The sequence below is a fragment of the Antedon bifida genome, chromosome 11, assembly GCF_963402885.1.
Source record: "Antedon bifida chromosome 11, ecAntBifi1.1, whole genome shotgun sequence".
NCBI classification, from domain to species: domain Eukaryota; kingdom Metazoa; phylum Echinodermata; class Crinoidea; order Comatulida; family Antedonidae; genus Antedon; species Antedon bifida.
Window position 1 is genome coordinate 7,134,766 of NC_136236.1, and position 15,501 is coordinate 7,150,266.

At 33.2% G+C, this 15,501-nt stretch overlaps 1 protein-coding gene and 1 long non-coding RNA gene across 2 annotated transcripts; both read left to right on the forward strand.

Annotated features, from left to right (window-relative positions):
- The first annotated feature begins 3,556 nt into the window (after window positions 1-3,556).
- On the forward strand, window positions 3,557-4,899 carry LOC144855742 (uncharacterized). The gene is made up of 2 exons (XR_013614860.1): window positions 3,557-3,629; window positions 4,645-4,899. It is a non-coding gene; the product is annotated as an uncharacterized LOC144855742 (long non-coding RNA).
- A 3,116-nt stretch (window positions 4,900-8,015) lies between these two features.
- On the forward strand, window positions 8,016-15,331 carry LOC144856090 (uncharacterized). The gene is made up of 6 exons (XM_078714062.1): window positions 8,016-8,256; window positions 11,766-11,891; window positions 12,413-12,520; window positions 13,337-13,458; window positions 14,173-14,319; window positions 14,740-15,331. The coding sequence occupies exons 1-6, from the start codon at window positions 8,016-8,018 to the stop codon at window positions 15,286-15,288; spliced, it is 1,293 nt and encodes a 430-aa protein (XP_078570188.1). The 3' UTR covers window positions 15,289-15,331.
- The last annotated feature ends 170 nt before the right edge of the window (window positions 15,332-15,501 follow it).

The following is a 15,501-nucleotide window of genomic DNA, read 5'->3' on the forward strand; positions in this document are numbered from 1 at the left end:
ATGATAATCATAATAATTATATATTTAGTTATTTTGATTTTCTCCAGTCAGGAAAGTGGGAATAACATGAACTTCCATGTTTCCATGTTTAAATATAAACGTTAGTGATTTTTTCCTGTAAATTAAATACATTACTTTGTGATTAGGCCTATAATTGTGCATCGTTGAGATTGTAGAACACAACATATATTATTTGTTTGCAAAATTATTTATAATTGAAAAAAAGAAAAAAAAAACAAACAAATGAATATGCTTACAGTAGTAATAACAAAAAAAAGACATTATTATTTTTTAAATAGATATGTTATATTAATAGAGCGAGTCAAATAGCCGAGCGGTTAAGGCAGGCAAGTTTACCGTACCTAAGAGCCAACAACATCGGCAAGGGTTCGAGGCCGACTCGCTCCTACAGTAGTTCTGGTGATGGAACAAGTCTTCTCGGATAAGGACTATAAACCGTAGGTCCAGTGTACACAGTTATAACATGTGTGCACTTTAAAGAACCCAGTTCAATATTCGAGAAGAGTAGGGGGTTACCGGGGCCAGGTGAACTGGTTCACAACATAAGCCCTGAATAGGGGGATTACCACCTATCTGATAGGACAGTGATCAATTCACTATTGGTAATCCTTGGCCACATTGCCTAAAGACTTACAATAAAAAAAATTAAATAATTACTGTAGGCCTAATAACAATATTATAACATCGCCGCTTATATTTGAATGTGTTTCATTCTTGTTTGTTTTGTTGTTTTTTATTTGTTTATTTATCGTTATATTTCTGAAATGTGTTAATATAATAATTTATTATTTATCGATTCTGTTTGACAAATATATTAATAAAAATGAAACAATACCTATATAGAATTTAGTATGTTAAGTTCATCATATTATAAGGAACTATAACATAAAACACACCTTGTTTTGTCTCTTACTTGCTATACCTAAAACCAATTTATAAGGAAACGACAAAGGTTTGGAAAATTAAAAAAAATGCTGTAACCACTAAAACACGTGATAGCGTTGGTTCAATATCCTTACAAGGAAGAAAATGTTATGATACTTTAATTTTAGAAAATAAAAATGTATTTCATCATATAAAAAAAGGAAAACAAATTTAAAAACATAGTCCTGGACAAAAATAAACATAAACACAATTATTGTTGTGGTGTGATATTTTTTCCAATTTGTATCCTCTGTATTGTTTATAAATGGACACTTTAAAAAGTGCACATTAGTTGCGAAATGTAAAAACTTTTGTGTAATAACTACTTTAAAATGATGATGATGATATTAATAAAGAATCGTTTATTTTGATTTCAGTAAAAGTTTATAATTTCGATATTTTGTCTGTATGAAAAATTAAAATCAGTGATTTTATTATTCTTTTGTATTTCTTGCGATATATGGCGGCGAATTTTAAGTTACAGATTATTATCTTCCTTTATAGCATATTTATGCAATACATGCTATGTACAGTATATTGTGCATATATTATACAGGTACAGCAATTAATTAGCCGTCATCGGCAATCTGTAAAACACCTTAGAAGGCTGTACAATTTACAAGGTGACGAAGGGTCAGGCACCAACAAAGAGCTGCTGGCCTAGGCCTAGTATAGATTATGCTACAAATGTCTTCTTGTCCCCTTATTTTAAGCAGCTCTCTTATCTCATTATCCCTCCAGTTCGACATTATTATTGTTAATTGAATTGAATCGGCGCCAAAGTGATACACTTGACCGCGCAAGGTGCCAAAGCCTCGACGGGGAATTAAATATAACCCCGGAATATAACGGCGTTACGTTCTCACAGAATGCCCGTCTGGCATTGCGGGGAATATCCCTAGAATATTACTAGGTCTAAAGCAGGTCATGTCGATGCCGGCATGATGCCAAGACGACCCGTTCTCACAGAAAACCATACCGGCATGGTAATGGTATATTCCCGCAATATTCCTGGCACACAGCTCTGTGAGAAAGGGGCTTGTGAGAAAGGGGCTTTGCTTCTTCAGATTGGCGCACGTCGCAATTTGTAGGCCCTATTTTTTTTGTCCAAATCGTCCAGCAACAGCAGCTGCAAGTTTTCAGAAAATTCCATGCAAACCATACCGTTGGCGTGCGTATGTAGGTTTGGAGAGGAGATTGCTGACTCTTCCGCTGGGTATTCAAACATGTTTGCAACATTGAAGTGTGTCATGTATTAAAAGCATTATGTTGTCAGCACTACAACAATATACTATATATATTATATTATATATATATATATATATATTATACTATGTTTTACATTTCACCTGAAGAGTGCGGCCAGCTACATGCTGGTCGTACGAAACAAATTTGTAGTGATTAAAACAATGAAGTAACCAAGTTTTATTCTGTAACAATCAAAACATAGACTTAGTTATCAAAATCATGTCTTCATTATGTATATGAGCTACGAAATTAGCAAAACCTGTATTTTATGGCGGCCATTTTGAAAAAACAAAATGGTGGCCATTAAGTGAACTTCAAAAAAATGCTGTAATTGAAATCCTTGACCCTCAAAATATATACATTGCCACCAAAATCACTTCCATACATTATGTGGAAGCTGAGATAAGAGCAAAAATCTGTATTTTTATGGTGGCCATTTTGAAAAACAAAATGGCGGCCATTGAGTGAATTACGAAAATGCTGTTTTTCGATTTCTTGACACTCACAACTACACTTTGTCACTAAAATCACGTTCATACACGATGTAGAAGTTGAGATGAGTACAAATCTGTATTTTATGGCGGCCATTTTGAAAAACAAGATGGCGGATATTCAGTAAACTTCAAAATGCTGTATTTGGATTCATTGACCCTCAAAACATATACTTTGCCACCAAAATCATATCCATACATGATGTGGAAGCTGATATATGAGCAAAAATATGTATTTTATGGCGGCCATTTTAAAAATCCAAAATGGCGGCTTTCCCCAGGCCAGATGAGCTGGAACTTTTTTTTGGTGGATATATAGAACCTATATAACTCAAATCAGTTGAGAAACACTTGTTTCTAATTTTTTCCCAGATTGGCCCTTTTTAGACTTAAAATAGGGATACTTAACAAGATACATGTAAATGAAATATACATCATACTACAGTATGTAATAATATAACATGATTCCTGTAAATGAAATACGCTAGGCAGACCTGTATGTTATATATTACAAAATGCATGTAAATGACACACTGTGTTATAATATAACATTATTTGTGTAAATAAAATATACACCATTGATGTTAAATAAAATATGTAAATTACATGCTGTTATATATAACGCGATGCATTATGTTTGAATTATGTATCATGCTGTATTATATAGCATGATGCGCGCATATTATAAATGAATTATTTTTTTCAAATCCTGGAATTGGTAGACTCTTGTATAATAATTTGGCAGAAACCCCACACATGCGCAGTAAATGTTATATGTATTATGGTTAATTTCCGCGTATAAATAGCAGATAATAGTCGTACTGTAGTTCATTGTTGGACAGGGCATGTAAGATTTACTTCCTTCGTGAATATAGTGATAGGCCTACATAATGGAAAACGCAAAACAACTGGTATTTCTATTTGTATGCATTGTACATTGCACAGGTAAGACAGTTTCTTATTCGATTATTCGTTACATGTGCGATATGTAATCCGTGTCTCCTCTTTATTTATTTGTTGGGGGATGGTACAGTAACATGTATAACGTATTTATTTGAATAAACGCCCCGCTTTGAATAAATGCCCCACGGAAAACGTCCCCCGCCCTTCCCACATATAACATCGTTGTTGAATCGACCTTGAATAAATACCCCCACTCGGATAAACGCCCACCGGGAGTTTATTTATTTCCTCGAATGCACTCCCCGCCACATGCACATAGTATTATTATTTGTAGTAGAATTAATTGATTGACATGGTCTACAATTTACCAAACATTTTTATTTGATTATATCATTTCTTTATATTAGGCTAATTGTGTTGTAATTGTTCATACCCAGTGGTGGGGGTATTTATTTGATTAGGTTACCATATATTACACACGAAAAAAAAACAAAAAACATTATTGAGCCATGTAGCGTTTATTCGAATAAATACGGTAATCAAATAAATTTCTCCTCGATAAATAAAAAATAAATACAACACAATTAATATCAAGAAGTGACAAAATCTCTTAAAAACTGTATCAACAATTTTGGTAAATGGTAGCCTACATCATGGAAGTCAATACATTCTATTACTAATACAAACGTGTTACAATACAGTATTGTGTGTATATGCATGTTTAAAAGAAATAATCGACCCTTGTCTTGTGTTTAATGTCGGGCGTTTATTCGAAAAAATACAGTAATATGACCGGGACTAAGCAATCTTACACAGATTCGTTTCTGGTTGTCTTATTTGAAACTGTTGATATAAGTGTTGAGTTGAATGATTTGTTTTATTTATCGTGTATTAGAAAGTATTTAAAATAAAAAGGATTTTGCCTTTTTTTTTTAAATAAACCTGTAAACATTTTTTCTCACTAATTAATATTTTAAAAATGATTAGAATGCTAATGTATACTTGTGTCATTATTTTTCCTTAGATATTTCATTTAATTAAAAGTGTTTGTTTACAGGTGATGTTATGTTTGTTGCTAATTTCAATCCTCCTGGAATATACATGTCACACATAAGTTCCAGTGACAGCGAGTTAAGATTTACTGCAGCAATGCAGAATGTTACATTAACCTACCCCTCCGCTGTTGATTATGATGTTAGCACATCAACATTATACTGGTCTGACTTGAGCAAGAGGACTATTGAACGTTATTCATTTGTCACGAACCAACATGAAGTTCTTTTGTCATCAGTTGGTAAGTAAAACAAATATTATTCTCAATTTTAATTCTTCTGTTTTTTTATTAGGAATAATAATGGAGTTGTCATTTAATTGTTGACATTTTGTTATCTTTTGTCCGAATACTGTAGGCCTACTTTTCATAATTGTTTCCTTTTTAAACTACTTACATTTTATTCATTCATAATGCCTTCGGCCTAAATAGTAATCAAGGTAACAGATATATAAGTACGTACGTACAAAATCAGTTAAACAACATCCTAAACATTGTTCTATTTTGTAATAATCAGTATCCATTTTTGGTGCATACTTAGTCATGTCGTATCGTTCGGAATGTGTATAGTCTAAGTTGTAACACTTTGTGCATAGTTTTAGAGAATAAGCACAAACAATAATTAAATCCGTCTGATTTTTATAAACAGTTTACCTAAACAATAGGATCGAGTAATGATTTCTGAAGCAATTACAATAAAGCGAGGGTAGCCCAATAGTCCATATTTACATCAGCGATTATACCATTATAGGGCCTACAGCAGTTTATATAATTCGAACCATAAATCGTAGTCCAGGTTCTACAAAACTGTGTTTAGAATTTATATTAGCAAAAAGTTAATATTTTTGCACATATGGCGTTTCATACGTATAATACTTGAGGTCAAATTTTACAGACAAAAATCGAAACGCCGACTGGTGAACTAACACACTAAACACATAACTGTGCATCGCGAATTACTTATAGGCCTACATGTATTGTGATTAAACGGGATGCGACGATCCGAATAATACTCTAAAACCGACATATCTTGTACAGAACTTAGGCCAAAACTGTATCAATCTGCACATGATAGTCTATTAAAAATAATTATATTATACATAACCCGTGTGTGCGATTTGAGAGGTTGAACATTAACATTGAGAAAACTAGACATAAACGTCTCTAAAGATCTGCAATTTATTTGCCAATCCCTTTCAGCTAACATTTTATTTACTTGAGATTTATTTTTCAATAATATCTAAATCAACAAAGATTCTACACATAAATAAAACATTGCATATCCACAAGGCGTTTTTGTCTACTGTCTGTAATGCCGTATTTATTCAAGTGCGGTTTTATGGCGCGTTTATTCGATGGGAAAATCGCCCGGGCGTTTATTTGAGGGAGGGGGGGGGGGGGAAGGGAAACGTTTATTTCAAAGTATGTTATAATTATTATAACATTTATGTAAGTAAGATTCCACAGTATGTGATTACAACGTTATGGTTGTTTAATTGCTCATCATTATTTAAGGTTCGCTTGGTTTTGTCGTTGATGGAACTGGAAAGAAGCTTTATTGGACAGATAATAGAAAAGACCGAATTGAAGTAATAAATCTGGATGGAACGAACAGAACAATTCTGATTGACACAGGATTAATATATCCACATGCAATTGAGTTAGACACAACTAACGGGTATGTCACTATCTATATTTGTTTACAGTACAGTATGTCTTGTGTCAATTTCCATTAACTTCACATCTATCTTTTGATTGAGAAAAATATTAAAATGCAATAAAACCACTTGTACCATTTAAAATATGCAATGAGGAAAGTAATAGAGATTATGAAATGAATGACTTAACTCAAGTTTTAGTCATTTCATAAGATATCAATGCTAGCCCTGCTCTTATTAGTTGATCTACATTTCAAAGGACTGTGAACCACTCAGTACTTTAACAGACATTGTACCTACTTCGATACCTGTACTGGACTGATATTACTGCCGATATTACTTTAACATACATTGTACCTACTTAGATACCTGTACTGGACGGATTATTTGACCGACAAAATAGAGCGAGTGAAGTTAAATGATTCGAGAAAAAGAACTGCCTTAGTAACAGTACTTGCATACCCACGTGGACTTGTTTTAGCAGTTCCAGGTAAGTTTATGAGCCGTGATGTATATCAATTGTACAAACTAGTACTAGTAAATAATACTGTGAGCTACTAAGTTCAATTTTGTTAATTGAGGACGCATCCCGAATTTCCTAAAAAATCAGACCAATATGCGTGTATTATAGTTATGTAGGTCGGCAGTCACTGTTTATGTACATAGTCAGACCTGAAAACTACAATACAACTTGTGAAAGTTGTATTGTAGTTTTTAGATCAGAAAATAAATAACTGTTTTGCTGCCGCTGTGAATAAAACTTTATTTTACGTTTCATGTATCTTGGTATTTAGCCTATGTCTATTTTATATAGTTATAATATAGCGATTAATGCATTGTTTGGTAGATGCTAAATGTTAAAATTATCCATTTATTGTTTCATAACGTTATACGTTTACATATTACTATTACAAACTAATCCAATTTTAACAGAAATATTAGATCAGTCAAAAATTGCCTTTTTATTACTGTTTTAAAACTGCTCGCGTATAATGCTATGGGAGGTAAGCAAGCTTAAGGAGCCCGCCCTCAAACTCAAATTTTATTTTGAACAATTCTCTACAATGCTACATTATTAAACTAGTTGTGCCCACATTATGGTAGTAATATGCACAAATATGTTACTGATATGAAATCATCATCCTAAAAGTTCTAAAATTCACAAAAATAATTACAAAAATAAATTACAATAACTAAATAAATTAAACTTAATTAAAAACGAGTAGAGAGTAAATAAAAATAGCAATTTAAATATTTACAGCCAGTTCTTAGCTCAAAGTGGAGAATTTTACAAGACTGCTGTATCAGATATTGACAGTTTATACCATTATTTATTAATACAAAGATCATTGCACCGTACTGTAGATAATATTTGTATGTAAATATAAACTATTAAATGAATTTTTCCCCTTTATAATTATTGTCATTTCATTAAATGTTATAATAAATAACAACGAGGTTTTAATAATTGTGTATTATATAAATGTACGGTTACACTTTTAAGTTAGTATAATATTAGGTTCTGGGCGGTATGTAGCCTTTATGCAGCAGTTCAGTATTGTTTACAATAGTTAATTACAATTTTACATATTTTTCTTCAAATAGAAATGAATAGAGGTCATCGTGCAATACATGATGTCGGTATTCAACTGTACCATTATTACCACTATTTAAATTTAGTTAATAGTTCTCTCATTGTTTTCAATATAAGATGGAAAGATGTATTGGGGTGACACTGGAGCTAGAGTAATTGAGGAAGCTAACCTGGACGGAACTAACAGAAGAACGATTGTAACTGAGGTGGGTTACCTGTATAGAATTGATATTTATGGAAACTATCTGTACTGGACAGTTTGGGCTGCCGGCGGTATATATCGAGTTGATAGAACAACTGGAGTATCATCAACGGAAAGTAGCGATAGTCGACTAAATAGTCCAGAAGATTTATACATTTTAAAAGGTAGATATTCTATATTGTATTTAAATAAAGTTACTCATAATCAAACTATAATTGTAGATTTTTCTCTCAAATGGATGGATGGATGTGGGTGCTAATGAAACACTAAATAACATTCCATAACAGTTACCTTTATTCGAATTTATTACGGTTGGTTGCACATTGACTAGTAAACCATTTTTAGACAAAAACGATTTTTAAGACGAACCAGGACGCGATTTTTCCTCCGAAATCGGTTCCGAAAACCGGGTTAAGGAGGTATAAAATTATTCATACATACATCTTTGAATCTGTACATGCTTCAAATGTATAGAGACGGAAAGTTCATAGGCGTCTCGTTTATTGGTCAAATGAGTCGATGAAAATGAGACTCCTTAACCTTGTAACAGGAACTTCACCGGTACACAGATGAAAGATTCTTTCAAAGTTAATTCTTTACTATACTATTATATGACTCTATATGTCTCGAAATGATGTGAAATTACGTAATCTTAACCCTGTATATTGTACTTTCCGTCGAGGATAGACGTTGCACTTATGAATATTGTTTTAATTCTATTTTAAATTTAGATTGTTAGGTGTATGGTTATATTCTTATTTATTTACTTTAACGGTACACAGGGGGTGTCAATTGTGGGTCATATCACTAAAACAGTATACACACCAATAGACCAAAAGCATAGTTTATTAACTGAAAGTAGTTGACAGTCCAACATAACAACTGTTTAGTTCGGAACCACAATAATCAAATATCAACTTAAACTTGAAAGCCACTCCGAGAGTGCATACCTCCGCCTACTGTAAAATTCTCCTACATAAGAATTCTCCGGAAAAAAAAAAATATATATATATATATTTGTGTCTGTCCTAATGCTGTTTGTGAATTAGGCTAATTCCACTACAAGCGTGTGTATGCGAGTTTTGGTGTAATGGATATGTAACAAGCCTTTCAATTAACAATAGCTTCAGTTGACTTAACAATAGAACAGCAACGCGAAAATCAAACGAGTTAATTTGAAAAGAAATAGGTTTTATAAACTACTCGCATAAAAAAAGGTGGACATTAAATCAAATTATGTTTTAAAATTACAAATCACAAATTATAACTCTTGCCTCTTGTACAAAAATGGACAAGTAGTTCTCGAGAAAATACAATTTCAGTTTACTTGTTACTTTAAGACTGCTCGCCGGCTTTTGAAAAAATCTGTCCTATCTTTTAACACTAGCAGGTCTGAAAAGTATACTAAAAAGTGGTCCAGAATTGGGACCATGGTCCCAAATGGTCCCCTTGACCACATATCTATCTGTATATTCATTTTGGTAAAGATCTTTTAATTACTTTTTGAGTAATCCTGCTAACAAAAAAACAGACAAATAAACAAACAAACACACGCGATCGATTACATATACCTCCTTGGCGGAGGTAAACAAACACACGCGGTCGATTACATATACCTCATTGGCGGAACACACGTGATCGATTACATATACCTCCTTGGCGGAGGTAAACAAACACACGCGATCGATTACATATACCTCCTTGGCGGAGGTAAATAATAATAATAACGTCGTGTCGTAGTGTAGACACAATGTATTATAGTATTACTAGCAATTACAACCCGCCCCAGGGTGGGTTTCAAAATGAGTTTAAAGCCTTCTCAGTACATAACACCCGACGCCAGTATCTCCCTATACTCACCAACCTGCACCCCACACTCTTTCCAGTGCAGGACAGATTCAATTAAACTATAGCTTCAAATTGAGAGGGCATACATAGCTATGATAGGCCTATGGCTTAAGTACGTTGTAAACTGTGTAAATGAATAGGTGTCATATTGGCTGATAATTAAAATATCTCTCTCACCATCGCAGCCACAATCAACACATCTTACCTCCTCCCCATGACAGTTGAAATGTAGGCCTAGTAACTTTTTGTAGTACAATTCAATCGTATAGGCCTAGGCTACTTCATTACGCCAGTATTTTCGGTTCTCCTCCCAAAACACCCCAGATACTGGGTGATGTTTTTAAGACGGTTCCAGTACAAATTATGTTAGCCATCACTCTCAACCCATAATCCCTCAGTGGCAGTTTTCAAATGTAGTTTAAAACATTCCTAATACAGTTTCGGTCATGGTGATAGGCTTACATCCCCACCCCAAACTCCCAGCCGCTTCCTAGGGATAATTAAATACTTTAACATTTTCCAACCACAATTCTGGTCAATTTGATAGTCTACTACTCCTAGCCTAAGCAAAATCCCCTGAACCCCAACTCCCACACCCTATATCCACTATCCGCTATCCCCTGAACCCCAACTCCCAATCCCCTCTCCCACAATGGGCGTTTTCCTTGGAGGCATGCTGATGTAGTTGAACACAGTAACAGTAAAGCACGTGTATATGTTCACACAGGAATGGATGTCTGTAATGAGACAATCCAAGAGACCGATACATAGCTGGATATGGGTAAAGTACTTTGGTAAATGTGTAAATGAATAGGTGTCATATTGGTTAATGATTAAAATATGTATATCTAAATCTATATTTCCCCAAACGCCTTCTTGAGGATAATTCAAATACTGTAAAACTTTTGTAGTATAATTTTACAATTCAAGCAAAAATGATATTCAAATGACATCACAAACAACCCCCTTCCCCACCCCCCATCCCACAAATGTGGTTTAAAACCTTCCCGGTACAATTGCGATCATTTTGATACCCCATATGTATGGTTACATGCAGAAACAGAAATTTGTATAACGAACAAACATCGAAAGTGGGGAAAAGTGGGCCATTTTGGCCCCTAACTTGGATCCTAGATGGCGAATGATGTTCAAATATAGCTTAGAACATTCCCGGCACAATTGCGGTCATTTTGATACCTCATAATTATGTAAGATTATGTGCAGTAACAAAAATGTGTATAACGAACAAACAGACAGACAGACGGACGTACAAACTCTCTCACTTATAATATAGATTATTATGTGCAGTAACAGAAATTTGTATAACGAACAAACAAACAAACAGACAGACAGACAGACGGACGTACAAACTCTCTCACTTATAATATAGATACATACTGTAGGAAGCATCTCTTTTTTTTAAACAGTCACAATAATATAAGTAGGTAGACAATAGGCTTGCCACCTGGGCCCACATCATTAGGCTTCTACAGTATAATTAATATAATTCATAGTTTATTTTGTCATTTTAAGAGAGATGGAATAACTTTTTTATCAAATCTACCTGTCGCGTTCACATCAGGGACAGCTACATGTGTTTTACCTTGTGTCTTCATATATTCCAGAATTAAGCATACTTTATATTATAGAAACAATATTAGCACCGCTTTACATACATAGCTTTTAATCGTACTGTCGTTTTGGGATCTTTTGTATATTAACTCTACTATTTATTTTTTATTTATTGCAGATTCTGTGCCGTAATTTATTGCGGAGTTATTAGTTTTCATCATATTGAATAATTATAATGACCTAATTCTTACAGATTTAAAAAAAAACTCTTCTAATCAATGTTCAACAAATGGGGTGTGTTATGATCCAATTTCTACCCACTCGTGTGAATGTGATACAGAGTTCTTTCGTAAAGTTGGTAAAGGTCGAGGTTGTACTGGTAAGAAACCAAAGCTATAGCGTGTGGCTCGTTTGACTACATTGGACAAAGGAAATCCAGCGCCCCTTAACATACACACCGCGCGAGAAATGTACATAGTACGGTACTGCCTGTATTTGTTAGATCAAAGTACTTTTACGAGTAACTATCTTGGCAAAGCGAGCTCAGTGTCCTGTTGTTAGATTGACCATGGTTGAACCTGGATTTCCACATTCAATGTTTAGTCATCAATTACCATTTACAATTTCAAGTTCATTAAAGATAAATAACAAATGCTGGTTTGGATGACCATAAGAGCAAAGCTCGTTTACCGGTAAAATCAAATCATTAGTGAAAATAATTATATGCAAAATTTTTAAATAAAATGAAGAAAAAGGGTGGTCTAAGAAAACCAGGAAGGTTTGTATGAAAGAGACCCCAGATAACATGAATATTCTAAGAATGATGTAGCCGCTTATTAATAGGCGTGAAATTCCTATTGTTATTGATTATTAATTCGAAGCTGTAATATTTCCTTATAGAAGGTTGCCCTCATCATGTTGTAATAGTGAAAAATGTAAACTATACATTTGGATATACTCCGGCGGAAATGTTTGCAAATTCGATAGAATTGTGTGGCATGGGTGACAGTAAGTATAAATACCTTTATTACCTTATCTTTACATTTTATATTAAACGCAATCTAAGTTTGTCGAATGAAATGTTCATTTCTTAATACAGGTAATACAATGAGCTAAACGATTACTAGTTCGTGTTCTAGATTTATACAATATAATTTAAAATAAAATGTTTTGTTTCGTAAAAATTTAGCCTAATGCAATTTTACAAAGTGAAATACCTTTTTCGCCATCTACCCTTAATACTTATGGACAAAACTATCAAGTCTTGGTAGTTATCTACATGTAGCTGTAATAGTTTATCAAAAACAAATACACTAACGTTTGTCATGCGATGTATTTAATAATTACGGTGACCCGTAACTGTCAATACAGACGAGTATTTCAGAATTAAAGAACATCGCTGAACTAAAAACTACAAATTCAAATATCCTCCTCGCACAATATGTTTACAATATTATTAGAATATAACTTATAAATAGGCCTAAAATAACTTAAAATATGTTTTTCTTTAATTGTGCAATAATTAAAAATAAATGTATAGATAAATGCCTACTATCATTCACAACACAATAAAAGAAAACAAATGTTTACCTCCGAAATTTCAACTTTTAAATATTTGCAATAATATTCTTTTGTATCCCGCTTGACAGTAACCAATACGGCCACTGTAATATTGTATATAATGTATAAACAAATACCATAGATCGTACGTACAATACATTAAAAATTCACGAAGTTCACATAATCATGATGAATAAAAGGAATAAATGGTTACTGGTATGATTAGTAATTATTATAATATAAATAGTAACTATTACCCTGTAGATTTGTTATTAGGTTCATTGGCAGAGCGCATGTGTAAACGTAATCTAAATGGAGGAGGAGGCATCTGGGGAGAAATAAAATTAAATCTATGCGTAAACTATACCATTGCTGAGTTGGCTGAGGTAAGAGACGCCTAAAATGTTACATGCTGGGATTAATTTGAATTTATTTTGAAAATCATTATGAATAACACATACAAATTGATACATTCCTGTTATGGGCGACTTTGGTCGCTGTTGCAAGAAGATAAAATAAAATAAATAAAAACAATAATTACTGGCATTACAAATAAATACATTTAGGCCTAGTATAAAAGATTTGCCAGGATAGCCCAACAAGCGCGTATATTAGCTTATTTCTGCTGAGATCCTTTACCTCACACACACTTGAAAACGATATCTATACATTTTGTAATAAAAAAAAACCAATCAATTATGGTTAGAAGGCAGTGATTACATAATTATAGTATCAACAATTTTGTATAGAGAAATTTAGTCTTGAGTCAAGTACATTACCTTAGGTAACTTAAACTACAGCTTCCCTTTAGATTCATGTTGATGTACTAACAAATAAAACAGATATTTATAAAAATGACGATAATGTAATCTTAATAAAATCCTACTTTCACATTTCATAATTATTTTTAATAAATTATATTTATTTAAATAAATTAAATAACAAAAAAAGCAAACAATTGATAAATAGGCCTAGCTGCATAAGTATTTTTTTTTCAATCTTAAATTCTTTTTAATAAATGAATCGGTTTGCGTTCCATATGATGCTAGGGTAGGGGAGTTTTCGAAATGGAGCTAGTGATTTTTGGTTGTATTTTATAGATAAGGGTGACCAAAGAAAACGTTGAAGCAGTTGCTGAGCAGTTATCAGCCAATACTATTGAAAACAATTGGGACACAAACGTTACTATTGATGTCATTGCCTCGATTCTAGAAAAGTTAACTGACGTAGGCGCGGGGAAAGAAAGAGTGAGTTTGTTTATCTGTTTTTTTTCTTACTGCATCTGTGAACAAGATTGACAGAAAATGTATTTTGTTTTATTTTATTTTTTTCGCTGTAAGACTAAGACATTAATCCATTAGACTCTCGAGGAGAGGAGGAGAGAGTGAAACTGACAAGCTGTACTCATTTGTATAATGTCCTTTTTGTATTTTCCTAATCGTAGTATTGAGTTATAAATTAAAATATCAAATTATACACCACCGCTTAATACGTGTATCTTCCAGCTTTACCTTTTAAAATTATAAACTGTAGTTTAAACTCGCTCAAAACTCGCTCGCTTAATAACCGACACATTATTTAGATCTAGAAGTAAAATATATAGAAAATGCAGCATATACTAGAGCTATTTAAATAATTGTTTTTACAAACATTTTATCTATTTTTAGGTAACCGACGAAACAGTGAAAGTTGTGAGTAACATGCAAAATGCTGCCGATGAACTCTTTTTTAAAAAAAATCAAAGCATAGCCGACACTTCTAGAATAAAACGGTCACTTGAAGCTCAGCTAGCATCACTGTCAGATCATAAAGGGGTTGAAAAGAATCTAGCTGTGCATACAAAACAGTATCTTCCTGATGTATTAAACAAGGGTATTGGGTATTTTATAAATGTAACTAACTCTGGAACTGATATTCAAGACGAGTACATACACACAATAAACGAAGTGGACACTTTTATAACTGAGAACATAGATTCATCGATATTTTTGCCTCCTGGTTTTTTAAAATTAAATCAAGATCAAACTGGTTCGAACAAGATCCAAGTGAGCGTCATTGTCTATCGAACATCTAAGTTATTCAAATCTAAACGTTTGATGTCCAATAACAATACTTCAATAGGAAGTCGTGTAATTTCAGGTACCGTTGAAAACGTCACAGCAGATGGTCTAAATGAGCCAATCAGAGCAGGATATAAACCGGTTGTGGTAAGTTAACAGGGAGGAGTGGTGACTGACAAGAAAACGCAGCTCAAACAGATATCCCACAAAAAACATTCGAAACTTGTATTAACGAAGAAGGTTAGGTTACAGTATATGATACTAAGAAATACATGTAAAACACATGTGACGTTGATATTAGGCAAATCTAGATACATTAGGCCTACCGAGAATCGAGTGCATGGACGCTAGTAGGCCAAACGATTAATA